The 10,000-nt window shown below is 45.1% G+C and overlaps 1 protein-coding gene across 2 annotated transcripts in view; it reads left to right on the top strand.

The window, feature by feature from the left end:
- The window catches only part of vps13b (vacuolar protein sorting 13 homolog B), a 445,793-nt gene that overhangs the window by 347,481 nt on the left and 88,312 nt on the right, over positions 1-10,000 (top strand). For both annotated transcript variants that reach the window (XM_080768430.1, XM_080768431.1), the window contains exons 42-45: positions 4,733-4,929; positions 7,845-8,026; positions 8,480-8,700; positions 8,854-8,985. In XM_080768430.1, the coding sequence (XP_080624556.1) occupies positions 4,733-4,929; positions 7,845-8,026; positions 8,480-8,700; positions 8,854-8,985 (732 nt within the window). The remainder of the gene's footprint in view (positions 1-4,732; positions 4,930-7,844; positions 8,027-8,479; positions 8,701-8,853; positions 8,986-10,000) is intronic.

Raw genomic sequence — 10,000 nt, 5'->3', positions numbered from 1 at the left:
ACAAGGCCACTTCACAGCCAGAGCCAGGGGGATCAAGTCAATGCAGCCGCGTGCACATCTATTCTCTCTACCAGCGTATAGTTTGTACCTTACATATTCATCTCTGTATGAGATATATATATTCCCTCTACCAGCGTATAGTTTGTACCTTACATATATTTTCATCTCTGTATGAGATATATATATTCCCTCTACCAGCGTATAGTTTGTACCTTACATATATTTTCATCTCTGTATGAGATATATACTGTATATTCTCTCTGCCAGTGTATAGTTTGTACCTTACATATTCATCTCTGTATATATACTGTATATTCTCTCTGCCAGCGTATAGTTTGTACCTTACATATTCATCTCTTTATGAGATATATATATTCTCTCTACCAGCGTATAGTTTGCCCCTTACATATTCATCTCTGTATGAGATATATATATTCTCTCTACCAGCGTATAGTTTGCCCCTTACATATTCATCTCTGTATGCCGTCATGTGTATAGAATATCAGAACAGAAATGAAACACCCAGGGTGTTCAGTAACATAATTCGAGCAATCCTCTGTGGGGATTTGGTGGCTGAGCGTTGGGGTAACGGGTGCACAACTCTGTCAGGTGCGATTATGGGAGGTCGCTTCCAGGAAAACCTGTGTGGCATTTTGTGCATGATGTAAGCTAAGGTTACCTCATTTACTGCTTTCTAAGCAGAGGATGACCACATGCGCGTGCTCACGTGCACACGCGCACACGCATAGAGAAACACCTCAACGGCCCTGTTGACAGGTCTACCAGTTTGGCCCTTGTTCAGGAAGTCGTATAACTCCACCAGTAGAATGAGAATGTGTCCTACCCCCCACCACACACACACACACACGCGCGCACACGCACACACACACACACACACACACACACACACACACACACACACACACACACACACACACACACACACACACACACACACACAAGCATGTGTCTGACAGCCTGGCAGCTTTCAGGTATGCTGAGAGCCCTCTGCCACTACTAATCAGTCAGTAGCTCTGTACCACAGGTGGCCATTGGAACCTGAGATCCTGCTTTAGTTCACACACACAGCAGGGCCAGACACATTTATGCTAATTACCATCATACAATGTGAGAAGAGTGAAAGACGCTGTACCACTCATCACATAATGTGAGAACAAGATTTTCCTATGGGTGATCGTTATTCAGTGTGAAAATGAGCTACAGGACCCTTCAGGGTGATTTACACTTAGTTGTGCCACCAGTGCCGCGCCACTGAAACTAGCTGATCTATAAGCTCACAATGCATTGCGCTGCACGCCGTTGTTAGCTTGTAGAGCTGCTATTTGTGGTGCGCGACACAGTGCGCACAACAAAGTATATCAAACCCTTTTATGGCCGTCTTGCAGTGTACAGTTTCCCCGGGTTAAGTTATGCTGCGGTCATACATGTCATTATGGAGATGAGGTGTCCTCGGGCGGCGTTGGTGGTCTGTAGTGGAAACCATTGTAGTTTTCCAGGCTAGACGAGAAATTAAAGAATCGGTTTTGTCTGAAATGTATTAAAACTCAAAATTTGCGAGTAGCGCAGACACTATAAAAACACGCTTTGCATTCCTGTTGTAAAAGAGGGATTCCCCGTGTCTAGAAGGAGTCAGGGAAGCATCCGAGCAGTTGATGAGTAGCAGACCACTGCAGTAGTGTAGAACTGGATGACTAACTGGGGGATACACAAGGCTGAGGTACTACCTGCTGTACAATAATAGAGCCTTACAGTAATCCCGCTGCTGATGAGTAATCGGGGGATGTTTGCTATCTGTTTGGTTGGAGTGGAACCTTCGGTTGAAGAGATGAGCACCTGAGGGATACATTAGTACAATATCCCTGAGTGCCAAACTGATGAGTGGGTTAACTGGAGCCAATACCATATGCTACAAGATACGATAAGAGGCTGTTTGGCTTGTTGTAGCAAAGGCTTTGCTTAAGTATAGTCATGAATGCTCCTGGGATACGTTAGTATAAAGGGTATCCATTCTATAGAAACATAAACCTCACATACAGAAATCCTCTGATATCGGCCTGGACGGTTAGCTCAACCGTCTGGGCACGTAGGCTGCCAAGCCAGCTGGACAGAGTGCCGCAGGTTCGACTCCCGAGCCCGACGGCCTTTGCCGCTTGTCACTCCCTATCTCTCTCCCCCTTTCCTGTCTGTCTACTGTTCAATAAAGGCATAAAAAGCCCTGAACTAATCTAAAAAAATAAAAATCTAGTTGATATACTGTAGGACATCTAGCACAGATTACCCTCCAATAACATGTTTTTTGTTTAAGGGACCTTTGTCAGTGACCTGAGGATACATTACAAATATGTGACCAAGTGTGAGCACATGTAAAACCAACACGTCGGCCATAGAATGTTCATGTATTGTTCCATATCACACATTGTGATATGGGACTGCGGGGCATTGTGCCTTGTGTGAGTGTCTCTAACTGTTGCGGTAGTGAGAACATTTCAACAGATAGAGGTCTCTGGGTAACTGCATAAAGACTCATATTAAAATACGTGGGTGGTCACCCAGCACTTTTGGTCAAATTTACGAAAGTATTCCGAGATTTCGATCGGCTGTCAGACCCAAAGAGCAGCAGGTTGTGAAACATTGTGGTGAAATGGAATAGTTTCCTCTCGAGTTATGGCCACAAAGCCTTACAGTCATTCTGGTGCTTGTGACGATGAGTACTTCAGTTGGCTGCAGCCAACCCAAGTACAAGAACTATCTACTGTGTATAATAGCATCTGGCCGTCCGGAAGATAAAGGAGGGCTGATCTCACTAAATGAACAGGATCATCCCTCACTCTCCCTTGGTTAAGAACCTAACTACTTAACAGGAGGTGGGCTCCGCCCAGAAGGCTTTCCTTTCCAAAATCTGAGAGAAAAGAACAGAGAGAGAGCAATTAGCGGTGATCATTAGCGCCTTTGTTTTAACCCATTCTGACCTGAGATCAGATTCATACGAGGCTTCTACTGGGGACACACACTGGTCTGATTAACCCATTCTGACCTGAGATCAGATTCTAAAAATGTCAGTCGCTCTTCGATTTTTCTAAAATAGCAGACCTACAAGCTCGTATCGCGCCACTCGGTGGCGCGATATGAGCTTGTAGATCTGCTATTTTTCAATAGCTAAAGCATAACATGATGCCAACACCAAAATGGGTGCCCGGTCAGAATGGGTTAAAGCATGTCAGCAGATCGTAGCTGGTTGTATGGTAAGGAGGGCTAAGATGATTCCTGACATCGCTCCCTGCTCAGTGCTAAATGCTAATGCAACAGTACCGGTACATGGTAACACACATTTTATTAGTGGAGTTGGGAATATAGGCATGCATGAAAAAATAACATTTGACATTTAGTCCCTAGGGTGGAGCTATAGAGCCTAGAATCCTCCAGGGAGCATAACATTAATGCACTAAGCAATTTCCAAGGTAATCTGCGGCTGTCCGGCTGCCCATTTGATTTTTAGATGCTTTGTGTGCAAGTGAAATGTTGGGCCTAAGCCAAGGCTGGTGCTGGAGGAAAAGCCAGGGCATCACCAAAATCTGTAGGTTTCATTCTCTTGGGGCAAGATGCACAGCTTATTCAATGGCAATCCTACCTGTAGTTTTTGGAGTATCTTCTGTCAGTGGGTTTGAGGGAGTGCACATGCAAAGTGTTGTTTCGCCCTCAGGGCGTCTTATTGGTATTAGTATCCATGTGTTTGTATATACAGATTTTAACATCAAAGAGGAAGAAACATCCGCACACTTGTTTCTAGAGCTCCACAAGAGACATACTTTATTTAATGGCAAAAATGCAACGTTTCAACTCTTTAGGTCTTCATCTCTGTGATTTATTCAGAGTTTGACATGGTGGACTTCTTCCACACCTGATATCCCAAAACTGCTCACCTGCATGATTATTGAATGTTTCTGTTCAAACAATGATTTACAGCACAATTATACCACCAAACTAAGTAAAAAGTTATTTTCTTCTCCCCACATCATTTGAAATTCGAGTATTTTATCTGTTGCTTTAAGTGTATAATGTTCTGCAGTGTGTTCACCTCACATAACTAGTGAAGCTATGGGTAAAGTTTATTGTCCCCAAGAGGAAATTTGTCTTGGGTAGAGTGCTACAGTCCATTACTTCACATAAAAACATTACAAAATCCTTTTATGGCTTTTATAACCTTTTCTAATGGTCGAACATATTTGAAACAATAAGTGGGGCTTATGATCGTGGTCATTGCCTCTATTCAGCCATCTTTGGTGCTACGCCTGACATTGGCCTCTCTGGTTCGATGCATCAAGCTCTGGCTTTTTTTATTTTTTTATCTAAATGAAAAGATTTAATAAAATATATACTGTAAATAAATGAATGAAATATAAATATTTTCAGGTTGAGGAGTTTTATTTGAGAGTTGGGGTTGCACACAAACTGCAACAGGAATGTCCCCATTGCTCGTATATATACCTAGTGTGTAAAAAGGTACATATAAATGTAGGTTTGAATATTAAAGCTGTTTCTAAACTTCCAGATGCCTCTCAGTGTGGAGCACTGGGAAGATCTCCAACAAGGCTTCTATTCCCTGTTCTTACGCCATCACTGCTAACAGTAATGTTGGAGAGACATAAAGAGAAATAAACATGTTTTAGGGTACCGTTTTTCAGTTGCATGCCATTTTCTTTCCCCCCTCCAGGTGCCGTGCAGCCTGGAGTACTGGGACGAGCTCCAGCAGGCCTTTGTCCCCTACCGGGAGTTTAGCCTGTCAGAGAGCAGCCCCTGCCAGCTCCAGCTGCCCTGCCTCAACCTCACCAACCAGCAGAAGGAGCTGGTGGCCTCCGACCTGTGGAGGATTGTACTGAATAACAACGGAGATGGTGGAGATGAGCAAAGGTGTGTGTGTGTGTGTGTGTGTGTGTGTGTGTGTGTGTGTGTGTGTGTGTGTGTGTGTGTGCGTGTGCGTGTGCGTGTGTGTGTGTGTGTGTGTGCGTGTGCGGGCGGGCGGGCGGGTCGTGCAGGGCATGTGTGAGTGTGCAGTATGTGTAAGTCGTATTACCTTGAATAATTTGGTAGTTGATAAAGATAGCTTTCTACCACCAATTGCTTCTGTAATCCTAAAGTGTGTGCTATGTGTACACACACATGTCCGTATTATGTGTGTGTGCGTGCGTGCGTGCACGCATGCTTGCAAATATGTGCACATGCATGTATCGTATGTACTGTATATGCCAACATACTGTATGCATGTGACATGCATATGTGTGTGTGCATGTGTGCATGTGCATGCGCCTGTGTGTGCGCATGTGTCGTCCAGTGTGAGGCAAAGCAGAGAGGGAGAGCACCCAGGCCGACGAGCACAAAAGCTAGCAGTGTGCGTCCCTCGTCCCACATCTGGTGTGCAGGAGCAGGGAGCGGGCTTGGAAGGCGTTCAGATCAGCCTAATGAGATTTCCCAGCACACCAAGTGCCTGTCAGGGCCCATCCGGATTCCTTCCTGCTTACCTTGAGTGTATCTAATCGGGGTGGGGAGTGTGTGTGTGTGTGTGTGTGGGGGGGGGGGGGGGGGGGGGGGTAGCAGCTCACGAGAAAGGAGAGTAAAACCTCCTTTTGGTGTGGCTCATACGTTCCTGGGTTGGGCTGAGTTGGGTTGGGTTGGAGCCGGCCTGCCAAGTACTGTAACACCTCAAAGACAGTGCTTTCTTAGGGCTAGTTCATACATCGTTGTGTGGCTGCGGATTGCTTGCAGAAAAAGAACTGATCTTCAACTAGATTCAATAGAATACTTCGGTAAGCGATGTGTTTATACAATACAACCAGGTAAAAAATAATCTGCGCCCCACCACACACTGTCTCCTTATCTCTGTACCTGCCATGCTCAACATCTCCTCTCCCTACTTCACACTGCTGTGCCTACCTTGTTTTCCAGCACTACATGTCTGTCTGTCTGTCTGTCTGTCTGTCTGTCTGTCTGTCTGTCTGTCTGTCTGTCTGTCTGTCTGTCTGTCTGTCTGTCTGTCTGTCTGTCTGTCTGTCTGTCTGTCTGTCTGTCTGTCTGTCTGTCTGTCTGTCTGTCTGTCTGTCTGTCTGTCTGTCTGTCTGTCTGTCTGTCTGTCTGTCTGTCTGTCTGTCTGTCTGTCTGTCTGTCTGTCTGTCTGTCTGTCTGTCTGTCTGTCTGTCTGTCTGTCTGTCTGTCTGTCTGTCTGTCTGTCTGTCTGTCTGTCTGTCTGTCTGTCTGTCTGTCTGTCTGTCTGTCTGTCTGTCTGTCTGTCTGTCTGTCTGTCTGTCTGTCTGTCTGTCTGTCTGTCTGTCTGTCTGTCTGTCTGTCTGTCTGTCTGTCTGTCTGTCTGTCTGTCTGTCTGTCTGTCTGTCTGTCTGTCTGTCTGTCTGTCTGTCTGTCTGTCTGTCTGTCTGTCTGTCTGTCTGTCTGTCTGTCTGTCTGTCTGTCTGTCTGTCTGTCTGTCTGTCTGTCTGTCTGTCTGTCTGTCTGTCTGTCTGTCTGTCTGTCTGTCTGTCTGTCTGTCTGTCTGTCTCTCTCTCTCTCTCTCTCTCTCTCTCTCTCTGTCTGTCTGTCTGTCTGTCTGTCTGTCTGTCTGTCTGTCTGTCTGTCTGTCTGTCTGTCTGTCTGTCTGTCTCTCTGTCTCTCTGTCTCTCTGTCTCTCTCTCTTTCTCTCTCTCTCTCTCTCTGTCTCTGTCTCTCAGTGTCTCTTTCTCTCTCTCTCTCCTCCCTTGCTTCCTCCACTGGGTTTAGGGAACTTTTTAGTAGAAGCAAACTGCCAAGCCCACATTCTGTGTGGCTTAAAGAGCTCCAGAGGAGCAGAATGGGAGGAATAAGAAAACATGCACAAGAGAAGAAATTCAACAAAAAAAAGCCCCTACAGTACCAGATCCAGTGTAAAGCAAAATATACATCTGCGTTTCATTATAATCATACTCCAAACACTACATTTCCTTTATGTTTAAATTATTTGTCCTTTTTGATCAAAATTGATTCCCTTCCCTTACTCGCTCGTTTCATCTGCCTTGCTTCAGTTTCCACCAGAAAAAATAACTTGGCCGCCCTGCCAACTGGAAGTAATGAAAATTGTCAACATATGATGCTTATCTTTTTAAGGAGCGCTCTGCTGCACCAGCGTTTTTTGGGGTCTTGAACGTTTCCTCCTGGAGCTTTTTATGGTGGATCATGGTAGCAGCAAATTACAGAGCAAATGGTCATTCACTTCAATTACCTTCCATTCGCCATCATCAGCCATGACGTGCAATTAATGTCCATGGAGTGCGTCTCCTGGCAACCCACAACAGTAACAGCCTACCTTAGACTCATAGCTCCGGTTGGTATGGGAGGCCATTCTGAACGCCGCCAGCTCTTTCTGTCCCATGTCTGTTTTAAAAATCATAACATTATTTTAGCTGTAGATTTTTATCGAGGAATTCACACAGTATTGAAACACTGAACAAGTAATACTGTAGGAGCATTCAGCCACTAATATGAATCAGGTTGTTTTAATTGGTGAGGAGAATGGCTGCGGCTGTTATTTTCCCCCCCACCATCTAACAGAAGACACAAAGTCAATAACTGTTTACTAGTTTTACCCTGAAGGCCCTCAGAAGCCGAATCGCGTTGGTCCTCCTCTCATCTCCGCCTGCCATGTAAACTAAATGTTTGATTTCCCCCAATGTGAAAGCCTGCCACTCACTCTTTTTCAAGTCTGCCTTGTGTATTTTACACTTTTATCACTCGCGGCCAAAAAAAGAAAACCTCTAAATATTTATTTGTTTGCTCGCTTGATCTCCTTCCTATTGCTCGACCAGTTCGGACAGTGAGTCTGGCTCCCAGCTGCACTGCGACCAGCTGGTGTCTCCCACGGCGTTGGCGGCGTGTACACGTGTGGACTCGTGCTTTGCCCCCTGGTTTGTGCCCTCGTTGGGAGTCTCGCTGCAGCTGGCCCAGCTGGAGCTGCATCTCTGCCACCACCTGGAGCAGCTAGGCACAGGTAGGAGACGTCAGGATGATGGACCTCATAGACAGTGGTGCCAGATCATGTAACGTTACTGCATTGGCACAAGGCGAGGGGGAAATGCAATAAAGCAACTCTCTTCCTTTTAGCAATGGAAAGGGCTCAGACCTACTTGACGATAAATCGTCATATTGATGAGGAAAACACATTTTAACCCATTTAGACCCGAGTTAAAAACATTCACTTTGAAAGAATATATATTCCAAGATTTGCGCCACATTTTTACGATTTTTCAAAAATAGCAGACCTACAAGCTCGTAGCGCGCAAGCTTGTAGATCTGCTATTTTTCAATAGCTGAATTATAACATAATGTTTAAAACACCAAAAGGGGTCCCCGCCCAAAATGGGTTAACAGTATTTTATGGTCAGATGTTTTGCATTGTGAATGTGTCAATGTTGATATGAACGCTGTCTTTCGTTCCTTCCAGTTCCGTCTCAGCGCCTTCGCCCCTTCCTGCCGGACAGGAAGTTACCTCAGGAGCAGGAGTTTATGGTGGTCGGTACCCAGGACCCGCAGGTGTTCCTACGCCAGTGGAACAATGGAGACAGCCTCTGTCAGGAGTTCCACTTCTCCACCCAGCTGGAATGCAAGCTGCTGGAGTACCGAAATCTAACATTCCTCCATTTCCTGCAGCCCTTTGTACTACAGGTTAGTGGCAAATACCGGCCTGTGCGGCTACTGTTACGTATATTGATCAAAATATTTCTCTTCAGATGTCATGGCTGTTATCCTTAAGCCAGAAATGTAACCCAATTGTTTTTGCAACTGTACATTTCAATTTCTTGTCCTGTGTGTCCAAAGGGCCAGGCCGCCGCCACTCTCTCCCCCCAGAGTTCCCAACTGGACGGGAACGTGTTTGTAGACCCTGTGTTCCTCAACATCAGCCAGTATGCCATCCACACCCTGGACACCGCCCTGCTCGCCTGGCAGCAGGTGAGGAGAGACCACACCCAGAACACTGCATTCTCACATTTTCAGTCAAAACTAAACAATCACACTGCTGCCCATACACTTTCTTTAGCTACCTGCTAACAGTAGCTTCAGTACATAAAGTATCCATAACATTGTTGTGCAAGGCTCTAAGAATAGGTCTGTTGGTCGGTTCAAATCACTAGTTCCGGTAGGGTGTCAGGAGCTGCACAGCCGAGGCCGCTAGTGGGGCCTTTAGATTCATCCATTTATTATCCATTATTACCAGCAGAGGCCTACCCCATATAATGGCGTATACAACTGATTGGATGTTGACAATCTAACAGTCACACATCTCTTAGCAACAACAGTCTGTTGAAACCCATCTCCATCACCAGTGGTCCTTAAAGTTTTATGTCGTATGGCTCATGTTTCTACTGAGAGTAAAAAAGTAATTCCCTTAAAAGTGATCATACAATACAACTTCCAGTGTCTCCCTTGCATTTTTAGCAAATGTTGCCATTGTGGTAGGTTTTCATGGACGTCGAAGCTTGAAGTCTCTTTGGGAGCAGACATCAATCTTTATGAGGGGAAAAAAGAAGTCCATTTCAGCACATTTGATGCCATATGCAAAGAAAATACACTACTGCATAAAGAAGTCATATACTGCACACAGATACGTTACAGTATATTTAGGAAGACATCCTGGGGTTTTAAATTTTCCTTTCTGCCATCAAAAAACGCATATGGATTTAACATGCAAGGGAACCCCTGAATTCATTTTGCAGTGTTCATGATGCATGCAGACAGCACACATTATCAGTATCACAACCCTTATTTAGTGTGATGTGCTGTTCCACATTTAAAGCCACAACATTCAGTCAGTGGAACACGGCATGGTACGTTATACTGCATAAGCTACCACATAACCATTATGCTAAGAACAGAATCCATGGTTAACCCATTCAGGACGGCAACCCCTTATGGTGTTTTAAGCATTATGTTATACTTTAGCTATTGAAAAATAGCAGATCTACAA

This window comes from Protomyctophum bolini (genome assembly GCF_963924005.1).
Source record: "Protomyctophum bolini genome assembly, chromosome: 7".
NCBI lineage: Eukaryota > Metazoa > Chordata > Actinopteri > Myctophiformes > Myctophidae > Protomyctophum > Protomyctophum bolini.
Note: the sequence above shows the minus strand (reverse complement) of the source record. Positions and strands in the feature narration are given on the sequence as shown.